Here is a 22,415-nt window from a genome sequence, read left to right as displayed (position 1 = left end):
TAAATTTTATGTATCTATGTATTTATTTAACGTTTATTCATTTTTGAGAGAAAGACAGACTGTAAATGGGGGAGGGACAGAGAGAAAGGGAGACACAGAATCTGAGCTGCCAGCACACAGCCACACGTGGGTCTCAAGCCCAGGAACCATGAGATCATGACCTGAGCTGAAGTTGGATGCTTAACCGCCTGAGCCACCCAGGCGCCCCAGTTGAAAAATCTTTTTAAATAAGTAATGTATTTTCAAATGTTTTTGCCAGCTATTTATACACTAGAGCATCTACTTACTGTTTTCCCCTGCAGTGTTCTATTTCTTCATCAGAAGAGGAAAGACTTATTTCCATCAGAAGACCTAAAACGCCAACCTCAGGTGACTTCTCTGACCTTAATACTCAAACGAACTGGACCAAGTCACTTCCGTTGCCGACGCCAGAGGAGAAGATGCGACAGCAAGCCCAAACTGTCCAGGCTGACGTGGTTCCCATTAACATAACTGGTATGCTTTGCTATGCAGATAGGTTTCTAAAAGTACTTAGGAGAATGCCTTTGGCTTTTGTTTATTATATGATCTTAGCATCTCAATGATACATCAAAGGTAAATAGCTAGAGTCTGGCTCCCTGCTCTGTTTAAGGAAAGGAATGCTAAAATGTATATGTGTGCATGCATATGAAATATCTCTTGCTTGTAAGATTAGAGGGCTCTCATCAAAGGTGGATGTCATAGAATTCATAGAAAATGTGTGTGTCTTTTTTCATGGAATTACTTCTTAAAAATACTTTGTTTATTTGGGAACATCTAAACGGGGTCCTGGGTAAGGAAACAATGACGTTTCCCTTCTAAGGGGCTATGTTATATAGTATTTACGCAAGTGAAGAAGTAACACTTTTGTAATATTTGAGTGATAGGTTTTCTTTTTGTCTTCTCAAACATAAAAAGGGAAAAATTGCTTAAAATGAGAATATCAAGTGAACTAACAATAAAATCATAAAAATATAATTTTAAAGTTAATAGGATGGTCAAGTTATATTTTGATCCCCATAATTTGAATTCTAGAATCTTCAAATTCAAGTTCTTGTAGAATATTATGCTCAGATTTTAATCATCTGTGATATTTAAGGGAATGGATAACAAGGTACATAAAGCGCAAAGACAATATTTCATGAGCTTAGAGGAACTGTTAAAAGATATCAGAATTTTCCTGCTTTATCAGTTCTGTACCTCATTAAAAAAGTCTGTAGTTTGGGAAGCATACCAAGTGTAAAACAGATATGTTAAGAGTTAACATTGGACAGTGTGTTCAAGAGAAACAGTTTGCTAATAATTGTCATTGATAATCAGTCCATATGAAGTATGGCCTATAGGGTCAGAACCTAGAAAAAAAATCAGGTGACCAATAAGGATAAGTTTTCATTAAAAAATTAGGATGAAAACCCTTAGCACCCTTGCTGTATTTCTGAAGCTAATGCTGTGGTCTGCTGTTAGAAAGATTTTTGCATTTTGATAGTTACTGAAGATTTTTTTTAAAAAAAACCTTACAGATGTTTAAAAATTATACTTAAAATAAAAATTACATCTATTTTGAGTTCCTGAGAAATGTAGCAAATAAGTGCATGAATTATTGTAAATTTCAGGTACATTTTCCCACATTTATTATACTTAAGCCTTAAAGGAATAGCATAGTATTTTATTCCATTTTCTTTGCAGATAACATTGTTGATCTTCCCAAATGTGATTCTCATGCCCCTAGATCAGATTTTTTAAAGGTTCTTTTCAGAAGTAGCTGTGTTTCAGTATAAAGTGTGTTTATTACTTAATGGACTATGTGGACACGAATTTTCTATAAGAAAATGCATTACATTATTTGATTGATTAAATGCAGCAGAAACATAATTACATTATGTATGATTAAATGCCTCAGAAGTAATATTGTAAGATAAGAAGATTGTGCTATGAAATATGGCCGTCCTTAATGGAATTAGGATAAATGCATTATCTTGAGATCAGGGACTTTAAAGCAGAGTAACTATAGCTTCAGAAATAATCATTTGCAATGAAATGCATTGTAACAACAGTAGACATTACCTTTTCTTTTTGAGCTGTGATTCTCTCCTGTTGATGACTAAGTGGATATGAATTACATAGAGTTTAGAAGGAGGCCTTCAAATGCCACATAGGAAAGGTGAATGACAAAGAAGTGAGAGATAGGAGTTCTGTCAAAATGCAATTTACTTTTAAGTGAGTGATTAACATTTTCAGAAATGTAATTATTAAATCTAATACCTAGTTACATATATATTGAGCCATCTTCTGGATCCATGTGTTCACGTGCATCTACAGGTGTTTCAGAGACATTCATTTTTCTACTATTCTTATATAGAGAAGCATTAAATTTAAAATTTTCACTTTGAGCAGTGAGTTGACCTAGGTCATACAGCTTCCTGCTCTTTAAATGGTGGGTTTCTGAAGCCCTAGAAGGCTTTTGAGACTAAAATGTAGCTTCCTGTAGGGAATTGTCATGTGTTCATTTATTTGGATGAATATTGACCCTCTGGTTTGATTTTCAGTTAGGTTCAGCAGGGAAAAGAAATGTCGATAAATATATTATTTTACATCCAGACCAAAGCCAGCCAGGCAAAGCAGCAGAACATTAGCACAATGAGCCTCCAGCTTGAAAATCAATTTAGTCCCCTCAGTCACGGTCCTGGAGGGACTCATCATGTTCTAGGAGTTGAAAAGAAAAAAGAATTTTTCAAATGAAATGCATATATGCGTAGGTTTCCTATTCTGCCATGTGGATTAACAAGTCTTCCACCTGGAAGATAAATAGAGTGCATAAACATGCTTACCAGTTTTGGCAAACTGGCTTCGTACTAATGTCTGAGTTAGCTAAGTGTATCTCTAAGTAGTAGCCATGACTAAGGCTATTTTTCAATGAAAGGGAATTCCTCCCAACAAATATTTACTGAGTAACTACTTTGTGTCAGGCATTGAGCCGAGTGACACACGGGATGCTAAGGTCCAAGAATCATGGTACCTACCCTCAAGAAATGTTTGGTCCACCACGGGGGACAGACATTTTAGGTCATGGCGCAAGATGGAGAATTTGGTGCCTTTAATGGCATATGTCTTAGATGCTCATTCTCATGGTTTGTTTCTTAATTTCCTTGGAATTTGAAGGGTTTATCTTTTGTTTTTGTTTTTTGTTTTGTTGTTTTTTTTTTAAGGAGGCAAATGTAGAGACTAAATACAACTGTCTGTTAATGTTTTTCTGTTCTTAATATCTTCACACAAGGAAATTGTTTTCCTCTGCTGCAGGGAACTATGGACCATTGAAGTCATGATGTGGCTCGCCCCCTTTCACACACCATACATGCTATTGTCCATAGTGATGCATTTATTACAGTGGTGACATCTGCTGGTGTCTCATGGTCTTCTCTCAATCATTTCTGGTTTTCTCCATTAGGAACAAAGTTGCAAGCATTTATTTGTGTTTGTTGCTTCATACATGAAGTGTGTTTTGCTCATTCAGATCTTTATCCTCTGTTTTGATTCAGATACATTTCTAATCACAGTTTATTCTGATTTAGAGAGTACATTGTTTACAACATACTCACTTTGAATGTGTGTCAATATTGCTAAGAAGAGTGAAAATTTTTACACTTTTTTGTATAACATAAGCATGGTGGAAGTATATAATTTGTGTATAAATGTATTTTTAAAAATCTCTTTTTGAGGAGAATAACCATTTAACAAAGACAGTGCTACAAAACTATCTTTCGTTAAACTGGCAAATAACTTAAAGCAGACCAATCAGTAACTAATACTTTATTATCTTATGGTTTCCATTGGTGTGTTAATCGCACAAGTTCATACTTTAGAGGGGGGAAAATGTCCTGTGGATCTGGCATTCTAGATTTGACTGCAAAACTACCTGAAATGTCTGAATTAAGGTCAACCGTAAAAAGGGATCTAGAAACAGAGAGAAAGCAGTTGAGCTTTAACAACAACAATGCTACTGGGTCTCATTGTGGAAAAAGGACTTTATCATTACAAGGCTTTTGACTGGTCATCACAGTTGTATCTACACCATCGCAATTACCGCAGGCTGCCCACCATCAGGTCAGCCTCCCTGATGGAAAGAGAAGGCTCTGCATCCAATAACTCTTGATTAAGTTATTTGTATCCTCACGTAGGACCAGACATTATATTGCTCTCTAGAGAGAACACATGAATACAGTACACTCAGTGCCTTCACCACACCCAACGCTAATGTGAAGAGTGGTTTTGGTGATGAGAGGGCTTATGTAAAACACTCCCAAAATGACTTTTTTTTTTTTAATGACAGAGAATCACTCTTCAAGTCTATTCTTAACAAACTGGCCCTTGTTACCCCAGCTTATTTGCAAATGAGATCAAGGTGCTTCCTTTGGAAGTAGACCAGAAATGGACAAATAGCCTTATGATGATAAGGTGCTTTCCTTCTTGTTTTTGGCCTTCAGCCTTCATTCATCATCATATGACTGGCTAACCTCATTATTAATACCTTCTTATCATTTTACAACAAGCTTCTGGAAGAGAGTGCATGGTGTCGGCTTGCTTGACAATAACATTGCTTTGCTTGTTCTACTACTCTGTATTAGGGGAGAATTTCGATCGCCAGGCCAGCCTTCGGCGGTCTCTAATTTACACAGACACTCTGGTAAGACGACCGAAGAAAGTCAAAAGGAGAAAGACTATTACAGGAGTCCCTGACAACATACAGAAGGAGCTAGGTATGGCTTATCAGAACTGTATTCTGTTGCCCCTCCTTACCGCTCAGCATTACTTCGCTAACCTCATTGTGGTGCTTACGAGATCAATACATTCTGATAGCCGTCCGGTGTCCCCGAGGGCCAGCCTCTCTCCCGGGTGCAGCACTGGGTACAAGTCGTAACATCCCCTGCGGACGATTTGTTGGATATTGGTGAGACGGTCGCAGGAAAAGCTTATATGAAGACTGTTAACTGGGATGATAGAAATTTACAGTGACATCATCATCTCCAGGTACCTTGCACATTGGGTGTTTCCACAATGAAATTTACCTTTCATTTAGCTCTTAAGTTTTCATAAAACCAAAAACTCATTCTAGGACCTCGGATTATGACTATGGACTTCATTGGTTAATACCGATAACATTGATGGTGTTTGTCGTCAGAGAGACAGCAAGTGTGAGGTAATTAGTAAATTTCAGTACCATAGGAAATACTCATTTATGTTGGATAGTGTCTTACTGGAACATCCAATGAAACAATTTCATAGGTTTTTAATTCAATATGTTTCAACCTGTGATAAAAATAGAAAAGAAAGCGCCCTCTCCTCCCCTCCCCTTTTTTTGGCTAGTGGAGCGGGTTACTTATTTCATAATTCACTTATCCATATTATTTCTGCTTATCTTTATATATGCTCTGCATAACCCTCTCATTCTCCTCTCTCTAAATTCACTTCCTCCTCTGGTTTTTAATGGGCTCGTTGGGAAGGTACGGAGGCAGCAGGGCACACTGGGCCGGGCCAGGGACTCCGGCACCAGAGGCGTGGATTTGAATCCCAGCTCTGCCGCTTATGCCCGGCTGCCCTCCAGCTGGTTACTTCACCTGTCTGAGTCTCCTTCCTCATTCTGATAGTGTGGTTGTTGATGTAAACAGAGCATAGCTCATACGGTTGTCTGAGGATGTAATGAATTCATACAGGCGAAGCACTTGGTGCCCAGAACGGTATGTTTACTATCAGTTAATGTAAAATGTAATTTTATGTAATGTAATGTAATGTAATTACCATGGGGCAGTTAATACTGCCTATTTTGAAATTTGCCTTTTGTTCTTCAGCCAACCTATGGACTTCTTTCCTTATAGTTACTTTTACCTGATGTTTTTACTTTTATTTGCTATCAAAGCTTACAGTCTAGAAACTCAGGGTAATTATTTCTGAACTTGCCCAGCAGTATTTGAGTCCAAATGGGTTTATCCTAGCTAGAGTGATCTGTTCTAGTACTTTGAGGTAGCATTGGCTGCTTAAGCTTCCAGTGCTACGGTGTCCTAATGTGTTTTTTCCCAATACACCTGCTTACGTGCCTTGTTTTAGGGACAGAGACTCACTCTTCTTTACCTGGTGTTCCCTCTTTTACTGCCACCCAGTTCTCCGGTAGGTATGTTCTGCCTTCCAGACTGAAGCCACACTGGGACAAGAATAGCAATGTTTGCTCTAGGAAGTTCTGGTGACCCAGGTGACCTCCGAGTGCCTGTCTTATTTCATAACACAGGGTCTTTTCACAAACAGAGGCGAAATTGCATCCACAGGGTTTAGGAAATTTGTCTTCGGGTCATGCCCCCTCATCTGCTTCCAGATCTGGGCCAGTCCTCCTGGATGTCATTCTTTCAGACTCTTTCTCTTTTTTTTTCTTCCTTTAGGTGACAGCTACCTTATGTGAAGAACTAGTGCATACTTTTGTGTTCAGTAGGTACTTAATGGGCTAATTTCTTATAGCACTACAGTAATGTTTATATTTTAACTGGTCTTTTAGGGGATGTTCCTTAACCTAAAGGCGTGACTTTAAAGACACGCCTCTTGTAAGATAACAAGGTTGATATTTCGGGGTAGTCTAAGTGGCTGTGCAACCAATATAGGTAGGTTTTAGATGGCTTTGTGCAAAGAGTTTAAGAATAATTTGGTTCAGAACAACATATACATACACACAAGTATTCAGTACGAATTATCTCTATATCTCGCCCTGCTCACTTCCCCCTCTTTCTCTCTCTATTTGTATATATGCAACATGATTTCTAGAACCTCAGAGATAATGAAATTTATCACTTTTATTATTAAACCAACCACTACAGAGCCAAGAACTGCATTGTCTCTTTAATCTTACTGGAATGATCTGATCAGCTAGGTAAATCAGATCTTTTTTAATTTTATTTATTTATTTTTTTCATGCATGCAAAAGCAAAGGGCTTTATTATTATGGGCTTATAAGCTCGGGCTCACAGACTTCACCAACACAGTGGATCCATGTAGAGAGCCTAATTTTATTTTTAAAATCAGTGATTGAGTCCCTGGAGCCCATGCTCATGTCTCTCTCTCTCTTTTTTTTTATGTTTGTTTATTATTGAGACAGAGAGAAACAGAGCATGAGTAGGGGAGGGGCAGAGAGAGAGGGAGGCACAGAATCTGAAGTAGGCTCCAGGCTCTGAGCTGTTTAGCACAGAGCCTGATGTGGGGCTTGAACCCACAAACCGTGAGACCATGACCTGACCTGAAGATGGACGCTTAACCAATTGAGCCACCCAGGCACCCTTCTCATGTCTCTTTTGTATGTAACGTAGAAATACCAACAATCTGGAGGAAAGGAAATAGCTTTATCCACATCATTGCACTGTGCTCTTGGCCAAACATAAGATGGTTGATATCATTGCACAGTTGAAGACATGATCTGGATTGTAGGTAGTGGTCCACAGAGACAGCTGTATTGAGAGGTAGTTAAAAAAAAAAAAAAGAAAAGAAAAACAACAACTCTGGTTTTATAGAAAGACTAGTTGAAAGTATTGATAGAGTAAGGGAAAATAACATTTGAATGAGTAACATTTAGCAGAAAATTTGGATCATGTATTTCTTCACTCATTTTATGACTTCTGGTTGATCTTACTCTTCCTCCCCAACTTAAAAGGTGTCTGGTTTGAGAGTTCTGTGCTACCTAAGTAATGATTCTCAAAAATAGACATTTGGTATTTTCCTTAAAAATTAGTAGTTTTAGGATAACAAAACATAGGGAAGTATGGCTGAGTCAAACAAATTAGATAAAAAAGGATACGATTATCTGAAAAAAAGACATTCACTCAGAAAGATACCTCCCATCCTCTAGGTGCTGCCCAAGTTACTGGGGCTATGGAGATTTGAAAATCAAACCAGAGATTCTTCCAGAATTAGAGAGTTGGTTGTGCTTAATTATATGCAGTTTTCACTTCAAAATCCATAAACAGTGGACTCTAGAGATGAGCCAATTTATTGTATTTTACTTATCTTATTTTATTTTATTTTTATTTTTATTTTTGAGATGAGCCAATTTATAATACTTTGAAGTCAAGGTATGATATTTGGTATTTAAAGCCCTTTATGGCTTATAATTTGTTGCCTTCCATTTCAATCAATCAGACAAAACTAATTTTTTCTTTACTCTTACTATCTTAAATATACATAGAAATGTATCTGAACAACCCATTATGAGTTTTCATCTTTAAGAATTGGATAGGATTATTTTGTTGGTATATAATTACATTTGGCTCCCGAATTGTTTGGATGGTCCTTAGACAATATGTATTCTGTACCCAGAAAAGGCTTCATCTAAAGGAACCCCCCTTCTGAATGATTTTTGATAGTTTGTACAAAGAACATTAAGAAGAACATAAATCCAGACATGACTTTTTAAAAATCCATGTATTAAACCTTCAATTAACTGGCTTGTAGATTGCTGTCATCTTTGATTACATATGTTTTTTTTAAAACTTGGACATACCTCGTAGTACTGTGTAATAAGTAAAAGAAAATATAATTATTTCATTATATTGTAAAAGCAGATAAATCCACTCAAGATTTTTAGCAGCACCTGAGAGATCTATATTTGTAGATCTCTCTTTTTTTTTTTAAGTTTATTTATTTGTTTTGAGAGAGAAAGAGAGAGAGTGGGGGGCAGGCACACAGGGAGAGTGGGGAGAGAGAGAATCCCAAGTGGATCTGCACTGTCAGTACACAGCCCGATGCGAGGCTTGAACCTGTGAACCATGAGATCATGATCTGGGCTGAAGTTGATGCTTAACCAACGGAGCCACCCAGGCACCCCACAGATCTCTTTTTCTAGTCTGTATTTGTTATTGAATTCTAGTGAAGATAGCATTTATCTGTGTCCTATAACACGCTACACTTTTTCTGCTCTGAAAATATTAGGCGATCCGTTTTGGGAATAGAACTTCAGTGGTCCCTATGATGGATGATATGATATTTTTAAGTCTTTAGAAAAACTTTGTCTCAGAAAGTTGTACTAGGCTGTAGATGGCGAAGAAATGGTTATATTTCCATTTTCAGAAGCGTAAAATGGTTTCATATTCAAAGCTGTTACCTGAAAAAAATCACTACTTGTTTATGGCCCTTAAAGACAATTAAAAATCTACCACTGATCCCATGCAAAAGTCGGCAATTTTAGAAGAAATGGCATGAAAGCCCATCATTCAATGGAATAAGTTAACATGAATATTTTGAACCAAACTGGTGCAAACTAGTACAGCCATGCAAGTTGACTTCCCCACTTACTAAAATACCTTCCAAAATAGCAAAACTTTCATCGTTTGTTTTCTTTCCTCAGATTTTTCTCCTGCTCCTGCCCTTTTCCCCACTTCCTCTCTTTCTAGGGGGGAACCTTGTGTGTGTGTGTGTGTGTGTGTGTGTGTGTGTGTGTGTGTGTATCTGTCTGTCTGTCTTCAGTAAGCATAACTGGCAGAGTGTAGGGGGAGGAAATGGATCCTCTTTACTAAAGATACAAGTATATTTTCCATCATCAGTGAAGCAAAGGGCTTTATGCTTTATTCCTCACAGGACGACATCTCCTTTGTGGCTCATACAAGAACATTGCTGCCGTTTTTGTTATACCCTTTGCTATCTGGATAAGCAAAAGGCTTTATGTCCAGTCAGGGACACGTGGCTCATTCGTGTGTAACAGGGAAGACCTCAGCACAGCATCATCACCGGTGTCCCTGCCCAGGTGAACAGTGCAGCCAGCAGGCACTTAACTTGCCTCGCTCAGCAAAGCCCATGCGTGAGATTTTTTTCACGTTTTTGAAACAGTATAGAGAAAACAGGTTCTTCTGCCATTTTTCAAGATTTCATGTGTCCTAGTGGTTACTATGCATGAATTGATTGCTCTCTCTCCACTTTGGCTGAGTTGTTGGTTTCATGTTGTTTTTTGTGTTTTTGAGTTTTTAAGATTCTGTTCCTTTCTAGGTATCCTGAAATCTAACCGTTATCTACACTTAAGATTTTTTCTCATCCATTTCCCTCTCTGTCTGGCCCTCCTTACACTTCCCTCTCCCCACCCCAACCTTTAAACATGCCAACTCTCGTCTGGTGTTAAAGCTCCATGAAATCAATAACCCTAATTTGAGGAAATGCTCACTGGATCAATTCTTGCTGCTTTTTCCCCACCAGAACACAACAGATTGCCACTGGGTTTTGAATGTCACTGACAGACAGATGACAATGGTTTAAGATGGATAACGAAATGTTTGAAACACAGATGGGCCTGTAAATCATTCTTCCCTTGGAATTCCTCCTGACAGAAAAAAATGTCATGTGATTAACACTGTTTTATACCAATATCCCCTGTAAACGGTATTTCTGTAGCCCTACTGTTGAACCACCACATTCATTTGTCTTTGGGAAAGATGGTCACTGCTTGGCAGTCACCTTGGGTGACAGGCCACCTTGAAATCATTACCAAAAGGAGGTTATTGGAAAAGTAAATCTTGCACAGGGCATTCAGCTTTGATGTCAAAGAGAGAAACTGAGAATTCCATATGTAGTGCTCACGCTATAGGAGGATTTGAAGTACAAATCAAGAGAAGCACATGAAATTCATAATAAGGGTTTTTATTTTAGGAGCGATCAGTAGCTATTTAAACTCTCAGGTGCCTACAGGAGAAAAGAAAAACTAAATCAATTGAAAAAAAATACATATTTTTAAGTACAGCAGAGTAAAAAGGGGATAAGGGTACCAGTGATGAACTAACGTCGTTTTGTTTTTAGGTAACAAGCCTCTTTCTGCTTTATCTCCAGCATCGGGCACTGGCCAAGATGATGTGAGCGGTCACTCAGTGTACTCCCCGGACCGCTACTCTACGCTAGGAAGACTTGACAGCGACCGGGCTGCTGGGCAGCGCTCGGAAACCAGGGACTCCAGCTGTCAGACCGAGGACGTGAAGGTCGTACCGCCTTCAATGCGAAGAATCCGGGCACAGAAGGGACAAGGCATCGCGGCCCAGATGTGCCACTTCTCCGGCTCCTCTGGGAACATGTCTGTGCTGAGTGACTCTGCGGGTGTTGTGTTCCCTTCTCGCCTCAACAGTGATGCTGGTTTCCACAGTCTTCCACGTTCTGGAGCGAGAGGAAGCATCCAGTCCCTCGAGCCACGGCTGGGGGCCCTGGGCCGTGCAGAAGACCTGGATGGCGCTTGCCCACGCCAGAGCGGGAACCTCCAAGTAGATGAAAACCTAGGACCTCTGGGAGGTGCCTTGAAGACTGGAACACTTTTGAGACCCAAGCCCCAGGAGCTGAGGCACTTCGAGAACGTCCTAAGCCCAGCGTGCGTGGTTTCTCCTCAGGCAACCTATTCCACCAGCGTCATCCCAAACGCCACGCTCTCTTCCTCTCCGGAGGTCATTGTTATTCACGCTGCTCACAGTCCAGGACAGCTGGACGGTAAAATTACCAGCTCCTCTTCATACATGAAGGCAAAATCCAGAGACCACCTCCTCTCCAGGCACGCTAGTAAAGAGGACCACCAGTGTCACGGCGGTCACTGGACTGAGGGTCATCCCACCGGTCTTTCACAGGCCTTAGATCCGCGCCCCCCCAGCGCCAGCATGCTGTCATCCCTCTGTGATTCAGCCGTCTCTCTAAATACTCCAGCAAGTCGGGAGAATGGATCCCAAGCCATGACCTATCACTGTAAAAACAACCTGAGCCTTCCAGTCCACACCCAGGATGTGGATGGCAAGAGTGAGGCCAGTTATTCAGGAAGCGGGGGGCATGGCAGCTTGGAGCCCTGGGAATTCAGCCCCTCGAGTACCGGGCAGGCATCCCCACTGAAGGCACACGCGGCAGCTCCTGGTTACTCCACTCCTGGAAGTAACATGAGCAGCTGCAGTTTGGATCAAACGTCCACCAAAGATGATGCCAGGTCCCTGTATTCAGAGGAGCAGGATGGCGACTACGCATCTATGCACCCCGACCCGGGGCACGGGTCTGGAACCCTGTGCAATAGCAGTGATGGCTTTGGGAACCCCAGGCACAGTGTGGTCAATGTTTTTGATGGGAGAGCTCAGAAGAGCCAAGGGGACCGGCCACATTGCCATGACAAATCCCTTTCACGGAACATCTCTTTGAAGAAAGCGAAGAAGCCACCTCTGCCCCCCTCCCGGACGGACTCCCTGCGCAGGGTTCCCAAGAAGGGCGTCCAGTCCAACGGACAGGCGCTGAACGAGAGCCTGATCGCCTCGCTCCAGCACTCGCTGCAGCTGAGCCTCCCAGGCAAGGGCGGCAGCTCACCCTCCCAGAGCCCCTGCAGTGACTTTGAGGAGCCCTGGCTGCCCCGCTCCCGCAGCCAGAGCACGGTGAGCGCAGGCAGCAGCATGACCTCGGCCACCGCCCCCAACGTCTACGCCCTGTGCGGGGCCACGCCGTCGCAGAGCGACACGAGCAGCGTCAAGTCCGAGTACGCGGACCCTTGGGGGTACTACATTGACTACACCGGCATGCAGGAAGACTCCGGGGTCCCCGGCGGCGGCGGGGTGCCAGCCGGAGATGGGCCAGTCCGCCAGGTCCAGGAGGGCCCCAGGGCCGCGATGCCCCAGGTGCCCAGTGGCTCAGTCAAACCAAAGATCACCTCACCGGAGAAGTCCCACAGAGTCACTTCTCCGTCCAGTGGGTATTCCAGCCAGTCGAACACACCAACCGCACTCACCCCTGTGCCTGTGTTTTTAAAATCCGCGTCACCAGCAAACGGGAAGGGGAAGACCAAGCCCAAGGTGCCAGAGAGGAAGTCCTCGCTGGTATCTTCAGTGTCCATCTCCTCGTCGTCCACCTCGCTGTCTTCCAATACTTCCATGGAAGGAAGCGGGACAGTGAAGAGGCTGGATTCGGTGCTGGCCTCTCCCCTTGCTACTGCTCCTCTTCCTCCTCCCCCGCCTTTAGTAGACACCCCGGAGGGCTCTCTGCCTCAGTCTCCCCTCTTCCCCCCTCCACCCCCAGAAGCTCTCACTCCCTTCTGTCCCCCCGCTGGCCTGGGCTTTCCCCCTCCCCCCAGGGCTCTTAGCCCTCTTACTCTGGGTGCCTCGGCTTCCCTGCCGCCTCCCCCTGCTCCCGGACCCTCCTCGGCTCCCCCGCCGGCCCCACCCCTTGACCCCAAGTTGCTGAAAGATGCCAGGCCTTCTTTCAAAAGATCTGGCCCGCCGGAATGCTCCTGGGAGGCCTTTAGGCAGCCTTCTAGCAAGGAGGAGGGCGGTCGACCCCCCATGCCCCTTATAACCACTGAAGCACTGCAGATGGTACAGTTGAGGCCCGTGAAAAAGAACTCAGGATCGGAGCAAGCACTGTCATATGAACAAGTATCTCAGGAAAAACGAACTCCGGTTGTTCCCCAGTATCATTCAAAGCCATCTGCTTTCCTGAAATCCCGAAATAGCATAAATGAAATGGAGAGTGAAAGCCAGACTGCCTCCGTGACAGGCTCGCCGCCGACTCCTGCCAAGAGCCTGAGTCAGGGTCACCAGGACTGTGCGGTCGCGCGTGGCCTCCCGAGCTGCAGCTCGGGCAGTGCCGCGGAGCCGGAGGCCGAGCCCGGCCCCAGGGCCGCCTCGCTGCAGGAGCCCCCCGGCCCTTCCCCCAGCAGGAAGCCACCCCCCATTTCCAAGAAGCCCAAACTGTTCCTCGTGGTGCCACCTCCGCAGAGAGATTGCACAGCGGAGCCCGCCGAGAACGTGAGCGGAGCGTCGCCCAGCCCCGCCGGGGGGGAGGCCGCCGAGAGTTGTAGAGCCGGGGCTGGTGCGGAGGACACCGGCCCTGGCGGCGCACTTCTGGAGGGAGGGGCCGTGGCACCCGCGACCCCGGGCACAGTGAGAGCCAATGTCCCCATGGTGCAGCCCGATGCCTTGCCAGCCGCCACGCAGGAGGAGCCAGGTGCCAAGAACAGTGCAGACGGTGGAGGCGACGCGGAGAGCTGCCTGTCTCTACAGGACGGAGGGCGTGAGTCTGCTTCTCTCTCATTCCCCTCCGACCATATGCAGCCGAGGCAGAAGATAGGGCTGGTGCATGTTCAAGGGAAAGCTAGCTGTATGGGGGCTGATTGTGCTGCCTCACACTTAGGTTACCAACCTGGCGTCTTATGATGTTAAAAAATCTAGATCTAAGGGTAGAGCTTATCGAAGGTCAGAAAATAGAGGGGCCGGGTGGTCTGCAGCAGACAGGGTATTAAATAGTAATGAGCAAACTCCCTTCTGGGGAGCTGCAGAGACAGGTTCACAAGATTGGAGAGAGAGATTCAGTAGGAGTTCCAGACCAACAGGAGAGAGTGAGCTTTGGCTTTTGTGATCAAAATAAACGATCACACTGCAGACCCCACGGCCGGCCTGGAGCTCTCACGGTATGGGGAATGGCAGGGAAGCAGACTGGGAAGCCTGGCTGGAGTGCCAATTCAAGTCACTTGCTCATCCTGTATTGGCTTGCGTCTCTACAGCCGGGGTGCCAGAGCCGGACACAGCCGCTGCTCCCTCGGAGTCCTGTGACTGCCTTAGGGAAGAGGGGAGTGAGGAGGTGATGACCCCTAGCAGACCTCGGACCACAGAAGACCTTTTTGCAGCGATTCACAGGTATCCCCGACTCCTTGATCTTACTAGTGACTGGCTCTGTGAGTCTTTCTAAACGGTTCCTTAGTTTGTCTTCCTTTTTTTTTTTTCTGTCACCCACTAACTTCATATATATATATATATAATTTTTTTAGTGTTTCTTTTTTTTTTCCTCTGACTTCCAATTTTTGTTCTACTTGATTCCACTGATTTTTATGACAACATGAGGGACAGGGACTCAGTGGGTGCCTTCTGCCCAGCATTGCGCTTGCTGGCGAGAAATGCAATGTGTCAGTCACATGACAGAGTATTTACAAGAATTGGATTAGAGCAATGGATGGTCTAGTCCAGGAAAAGAATGCAGTGTTTGTGGACATAAAATACACACAGACTACGCTCGACAGGACTGCTTCTTTCCTAAAGGTGTTTTTCTATTATTATTATTATTATTATTATTTGTATTTCATAGAACTATTGGGATTTTTTAGTGCAGCTTTCTTTGGCTACTTTTAAAATGTTTCAATACAAGAGTACAATCTTTTCAGAGCAGGAGTGAAAGGAATTAAATGTGTTTGTTAGTGTATAGTGTTAGTGCCATCTACTGGCATCAGAAATTGTTGGCTTTTTAAAAGATGTAGAGTAAATGTTTCAAAATAACTGCCTGAACTGTTAGATTTGTTACATATGGTCACCCTGGAGAGTGAATAGGATTTAGCACTAAAGCTATATATAGTGACTTATTTTCGAGCTGTAAACACCCGCGTACTCATAACAGTGTCACCGTAAGAAGAGATAAGATTGTATATGGGCAAGTGCTTTCAGCCGCAAAGCCGTGTGGGTCCTTTGCTTCTTTCTCAACCCTTTTACCACAGTGTTTTCACTTACGAATGTCTGTATGCTGCCAGTGCCTTATATTGCCCTGAATCAAGGTCCCTTTTTTCTTCCCAGAACAAAGCATCCTGTAAAATCATTTGACTCTCTATGTGAATAACCTTGCGTCAGGACTGTTTTCCCAGTTCTTGGAAACTGAGCAGGCTGTTGCATGAGATGAAAAGTATAGTGTTGTCCCCATCTGAAATTCCTTGTGCAGCATCTAAATATCTAATCTGAGGAGGGAGGGGACCAAGCTAGGGAATTAGATGTTTGTCAAGAATTATGTTCTCTTTTCTTTTCTTTTCTTTTCTTTTCTTTTCTTTTCTTTTCTTTCTTTCTTTCTTTCTTTCTTTCTTTCTTTCTTTCTTTCTGTAAGTAGGGTCTTTTATTTACTTTTTAATTTTTTAATTTTAGAGAGCACGAGCAGGGGAGAGGGGCAGAGGGAGGGAGAGAATCTTAAGCAGGCTCCACACCACACTCAGTACAGAGCCAGACACAGGACTCAGTCCTACAACCTGGGGATCATGACCTGAGCCAAAATCAAGAGCCGACACTCAACTGACTGAGCCACCCAGGTGCCCCAAGAATTAGGTTCTTTACATGTTGGCTCCAGCATTGGTATAAAATCCCAAAAGACCCTAAAGACTACCTCTTTAGCATTGTCTGACTTGTGTCTTTGATTTCCTTAAAAATAAAATGGTGTAGCTACTTATGAAATTATTTCTGGAAACTGTAAAATGAAAAATGCTGCATCTTTGAAACTGACTTTAGTGGCTTGTGTAGACACTTATACCGAGGCTTCTGTTCTAACCATGCTAGAGATATAATAAGTGCTCAACCAATATTTTCTGAATTGAATGAAACCAATTGGAATATAACTGTTGGAAAATTCTTCCAGGACTTGGCCTCTTTCATTTCATGTGGAATGCACTGGTTTGCTAAATGTGCAGGCATATATACTTATAATAATAAATGCCTGCATACTTATTGTCTGCAGAGAAGATACATTGCTCGTTGCTCTGTGTACTAAATACTTGGTCTCAGTGAGGAACCCAGCTATTGTGGGACCAATTTACTATGTGCTTTTCAGAAAAATATGCCAAATATCTCTTCCATGTTTTACTTTGGCAACCTTCTTTGTTTTTAAAAAAATTTTTTTTAATGTTTATTTATTTTTGAGAGAGAGAGACAGCATGAGCAGGGGAGGGTCAGAGAGAGAGGGAGACACAGAATCTGAAGCAGGCTCCAGGCTCTGAGCTAGCTGTCAGCACAGAGCCCGACGCGGGGCTCAAACCCACAAACCGCGAGATCATGACCTGAGCCAGAGCTGGAAGCCAGACGTTTAACCAACCGAGCCACCCAGGCTCCCCTTTGGCAACCTTCTTAAGACACCGACAAACCTGTGGTCCCTCCTCCTGCAGTGAATTCTATCTGCTACAGATGTGAAAATCAGTCAGTCTGTATTGTTCTCTGTACACGATAGAAATAGAGGCCAAGTAGGGCATGGATTGGAGAGCAAACGAAGACACATGCTAATTTTGGTTTTAGTGTTGATAATGTATTAGCAGACATAATAAAAATCCATCTGAAGTCTGTGATTTTTAGGGCTCTATTTTATTGTCAGTTCTTCAGCACCAAAGCTAATAATTTAAAAGAAAGAGTATCTAAGCTGAACCACAGCTTTCAAATTTTATAATGCAAATGAGTTCACTTCAGATTTAAAGCCAGATGGAAAATGTAGAACACCAGTTGAGGTGTGAAATTTTTATATTTATTGAAGTAATTAGTTTTCAAGCCAGTGTTAACTGTTTGAGTGCTTTTTATAGCCATCTGCTTTAGAAATACACACACAGAGTATGTATGTGTGTACACGTGCATATAAATACCTATACCCTATACATCCATATATGCGGAGAATTCATGTGCTTAGATCTAATTCTCATTTTGGGGGGCAGCTGCTTTTGGGAAACAACAAAAATTTTTATAAATTCCCATCTCCTCTCTTAATTCTAAATCCACAGTTAAAGGCCATAACTTTAGTCACGCCCGTGGCTTGATGTATGGATCTCAGTAGACCCTTACCTTTTTTTCCCCTTAATGTTTATTTTTGAGAGACAGAGACAGAATGCAAGCAGGGGAGGGGCAGAGAAAGAGGGAGACACAGAATCCAAGGCAGGCTCCAGGCTTTGAGTTATCAGCCCCAGAGCCTAATGTGGAGTTCGAACTCACAAACCGTGAGATCATGACCTGAGCCAAAGCCAGACACTTAACTGAGTCACCCAGGCACCCCAGCATATCCTTACCTTTTAAAAAACAAACCAAAGATTAGGATACAAAGCAGTATCTGCAAGAATGAGATGGGCAGAACTGCTTTTGAGAGGTTCAAATAAGGCTATATATATATATATATATATAGCTTTAGTGCTAAATCATATTCACTTTCAAGCACGGCCACTAGAGGTTGTGAGGTCAGGCACTAGAGGTAGGAAGATACTTCGACAAGTCCTAGTTCTTATATTAAGCTGTGTGACTTCACTCTTTGGTATCACTTACCTTCTCTGGTCAGACCACACCAGTTAAAGCCATTTCCAGCTCTAAGACGCTACGATGTTGTTAGTTTTGTGGTTTCTGTCCACTCACCATTAACACAGTCCAGAGCACTGCTTTCTTGTTGACAACAAGCAGAGCCATTGAACCGAGGGGTCAGAGGCCAGGCTCTGCTGTCTCAAAGGGGCCGGTGCCACGTCAGCTTTGGTCACCCTTCAGACTTTGTTTCGGTCCCTACCATGTCCTGTCTTGTGCTTTGGGGGCTTCTTTTTGACCAGAAGCATGGGAAGGACCGTGGGAGCAGTGAGCTCAGGGCAGCCATAAGGGGTCCATTCTTGCCGTGTCTTGGACTCCCAGGCCTCGTGGCAGGAGGGAAGAATCCTGTTTCCCTGAATGGCGCTCACCGGCCTGTCGAGCACACCCTCCATTGCCTGACACTCTGTGGCTGTTCTCTGCATTCATCTTTATTGATAAACCAGGAACTCTCTCCTGTTGTTTCCCTTTCCAGATAGGATGCTGGAACAGAAACTTAAACTTGCCCAAGGTCACAGAACAAGGAGGCTCTAGCATCAGATTTACCCCAGGTCTCTGTGACTCCACAGGCTCTTTATCTAACTGAATCCTCACAAACCTGTGAGGTTCGTATCCTCGCCCCCATTCTTACCAGTATTAAAACTGACTGGTTTGTCCAAGGTCACACAGCTAGAAGTTGGTAGTGCTCAAGTTCAGGTCTTAATCTGTATATACAGTCCAATCCTCTTAACCTTTTCCTGCTGCATATTCTACAATTTTACAGCAAACAAAGAGATATACCCATGTCTTGATTTTATTAAATACACCAAGTTTCCTTAAAGCACCTGCACTTGGCTGAAAGATTTCCTTGCAGACTGAATTGTTATTAAGAAGCGACCAGCAAGGGGCCCCTTGGCTCATCTGCTTTATTATCTCTGAGTCACTCTCCATACAAAACACATTGAACAGCAAGGTTCTTAGAGATGACAAGAAACACCCCCAGCAACCATTTTACATTCCCTAAAGGCCCCTCTTCTGCCACATTCCACCCACATTCCTCAGATTTTCTTGATCATTTAGAGGTTTTCTGAAATCAGTCAGGAGACAGGATCTGGTGTGGACAGTTCACTCTTGTTTTCTGGAAAACTGGATTTCTAGAAGTTGACGTATGGTCCAGTAGGAGCCAAGGAAGACCGGTTTTAGGTCACACTGTAGAACGACTGGGAATGCAGAGCTGTAGCATTTTCTAGAACCTGAGGTGGGAGCCTGCCTCACGGTAGGAGATATTCCAGGGTTGACTTATCCATTAGCCCTGTCAAAGGGCTGGTACCCAACATGAAAAGGAAGATTACAAGCAAGGGTGGTCAGCAGTGAAATTCATTCGGGATCAGTCTAATACAGGAGTGTTAATAAATAAAATATGGCAATAGAAACTTTTGAAAGGATCCTCACCACAATAAGTTCACATGATATCTAAGATTCATTTCAAAGTAATCCAGTGAGGGGACAGATGAGGGTGGCCATGAGTTAATCATCATGGAGCTGGGTCATGGGCTTACCTGATAACACAATAAACTAGTAAAGGAACTCAGAATAGTGACTGGAGTACACGGTAAAAGGAGCGGGTGGTCGTGACTAACATCCCACACGCAGCCCACTGGGAATTAACCTTTATTAATGTTCTTAAATCTCAGATCCAAGAGAAAGGTCCTTGGCCGTAAGGATTCAGATGATGATCACACCCGAAACCATTCTCCCTCCCCCCCAGTGACCCCCACTGGTGCCGCCCCCAGCCTGGCCTCCCCAAAGCAAGTGGGGTCAATTCAGAGAAGTGTCCGTAAGAGCAGCACCAGCAGTGACAACTTCAAAGCTCTGTTGCTGAAAAAGGGGAGTCGGTCAGACACCAGTGCCCGCATGTCTGCAGCGGAGATGCTGAAGACCACGGACCCTAGATTCCAGAGATCAAGGTCAGAGCCTTCACCAGATGCCCCCGAGAGCCCATCGAGCTGCTCCGCAAGCAAGAACAGGAGGGCCCAGGAGGAGTGGGCCAAGAACGAAGGCGTGATGCCTCGGAGTCTGTCCTTTTCCGGCCCCCGGTACGGCCGCAGCCGGACCCCGCCTTCTGCCGCCAGCAGCAGGTACAGCATGCGGAACCGGATCCAGAGCAGCCCCATGACTGTCATCTCGGAAGGCGAAGGGGAAGCCTTGGAGCCTGTAGACACCCGGGCTCGCCGGGCCCTGGGTGCTGCAAGGGGGTGTTCCCTGGATGGACTGGTGGGGGGCGAAATGGACAAGGGCAGCCTGCTCGGTGGCGGGGAACCCGCCGCCTCACCACAGGCACAGGGTCCTGGCCCTGAGGACAGGACAGTTGGTGCAGAAGGCTCTAGTCCATCAGAACAATGTGGAGGGCCTCTGGGGGAAGAATAGGGCCAAGAATGTGAATCTCCCAGGTAATGTGAGGGAGACGCACAGCACATCGCTCTAGGAAGCCTGATAGGTACCTTCCCTGCCTTGCCCATCAATCCCACTCAGCATTGTGCTCTGGGCCCGGGCGCTGCCAGTCCCGCAGCAGAAGGGGAGTGTTATCTAGGACTCCCTTGGCACTCGCCCTATGGCTAAAAGCAAGTAGAAGCTTAACTTCTGAAAGTGCTTCCTGGGGAAGATTTTTTTTTTTTCCTCGCCCAGTGTGTGTGTGTGCATTTTGAACCCTTTTATGTTAAAATGCACACATGCGCGCGCGCGCACACACACACACACACACACACACACACACACACACAAGCAGCATGTACAGAAACAGGAGAAGGAAAGACTGTTTAGCTGGGTAGAAAAATGGGGTCTTCTAGACCAGGTGGGCCTTGCCTGAAAAGTATTCTGTTTGGGGAAACAGTTCCTGAAGACGGGAGAGAGAGAACAGTCCTAAGAAAGAGTGGGGAGATTTGTCGGGGCCGCTGCCGAGGACACGGGTACAGACCCATGGTATGCTTTCGAGGTGAGCCGTGTTGTGATGAACCCAAGACAACGGGAAAGGGCTAAAACACTGATGGGTTCAGGTACTTTTTTCTGGGGAAAAAAAGGCTGGGTTTCTTTTTTGTGAAAAATGACAAACGTGGGGACGTGGCAAGGCGGTTTCTTGGAGCCCACTGCCGAGCAGCCACAGACACACACCTTCTAGACACAGGGGCAAGTTTCTCATGAATTTCCTCCTCGAGTAGCGGCCGAGGCCTTCCTTGAGAACAAGGATGACGGTGTGCGCACAGAGAGGGTGAGAGGGGAGAGCGGGGAGGAGGGGTAAGTGATACGCTGCTAGAAGCTGTTTCCTGCTTATGAAATAAACTTATTTTTCAGAATTCAATTTGAAAACTTGCACTACAGAACTGCGGGTGGAGATTTTCCTTTTACAGCTGTTTTTACCAGAGTATAAACTTGCATTTGGCAATTTCTTATCACTTGAAATGTCAACATTTGCTAACTTTTTTGGATATCCTTTTGGTGACACCAAAGAAAAAGGTATGGCTATTTTTCCTTGACCTGCCTACAGTATCATGTCCTCATTTAGAAAGGTTTATCAGAACCTATTATATGTTATCATACTCTGAAGACAATGCTGAATAGCTCTTGTCAGTCAAATACACTAATAAAAATTGGCAGGGCTTGGCTATTAATTAGCCCTGGGAAATGAGTTTTTAGATTAAAAAGATTTTTTGCATCATTTGGTTTGTGAGTTTTTATATTTTTTATAAGTAATTGAGTTGGCTAATTACCTTCTAATCTTCTCCAGTTAGAATTTTTAATACTTATAGGCATGGGAGAAAAGTGTGTAAAGTATTTATTTTTATGTCCTACTCTTGTGACCCCCTCCCCCATTCCTTCCCAACTGCCGTGTACCTAGACTTCTTTATTTGTTGGTTCAATAAAATAAGCCTTGTCTTCTTCGTTAGAAGGACTCGAGACGACAACACGGAGATTCTTGGCCTGTGTACTGCACAGTTGCCGACGGTCATCTCTTTCGGTATAAAAATATCATCCAAATGTTGGACCTCCCAGGCCAGACTATCAGAAAGTTTATTACACATCACGACTTTAGATACCTGTTTATGACATGTCTCTGAGACAAAAACAAACCTAAAGAATGAAGGCTTCTTCCATTCTCTGGAGAAAACAAAACCCTTCTTTGCACACAGCCCGCAGTGAAGGCCTGACCTTTGGCCAAAGGCTAAAGGACGTTTTCCCATTTGGAGCTGCTGTCCGCCGCGCTGAGCCCAAGGGTCTTCTCATCTACATTTTAGAGAAGTGCTGTTGGCTTTTGAATATGAAACCTCCCAGCCTTGTAAACCTGATTAG

The 22,415-nt window shown here is 43.9% G+C and overlaps 1 protein-coding gene across 3 annotated transcripts in view; it reads left to right on the top strand.

Moving 5' to 3' along the window:
- Positions 1-20,743, top strand: part of NHSL1 (NHS like 1) — a 181,308-nt gene extending 160,565 nt beyond the window's left edge. For 2 of the 3 annotated variants that reach the window (XM_029943835.1, XM_029943836.1), the window contains exons 4-7: positions 303-495; positions 10,855-14,040; positions 14,531-14,663; positions 19,766-20,743. In XM_029943835.1, coding sequence (XP_029799695.1) covers positions 303-495; positions 10,855-14,040; positions 14,531-14,663; positions 19,766-20,498 — 4,245 coding nt within the window. In that variant the 3' untranslated portion in view covers positions 20,499-20,743. Of the gene's footprint in view, positions 1-302; positions 496-4,640; positions 4,773-10,854; positions 14,041-14,530; positions 14,664-19,765 lie in introns of all 3 variants that reach the window. The other variant, XM_029943837.1, reaches the window with a different exon arrangement.
- The last annotated feature ends 1,672 nt before the right edge of the window (positions 20,744-22,415 follow it).

The sequence above is a fragment of the Suricata suricatta genome, chromosome 7 (assembly GCF_006229205.1).
Source record: "Suricata suricatta isolate VVHF042 chromosome 7, meerkat_22Aug2017_6uvM2_HiC, whole genome shotgun sequence".
In the NCBI taxonomy this organism is placed as follows: Eukaryota; Metazoa; Chordata; class Mammalia; order Carnivora; family Herpestidae; genus Suricata; species Suricata suricatta.
Note: the sequence above shows the minus strand (reverse complement) of the source record. Positions and strands in the feature narration are given on the sequence as shown.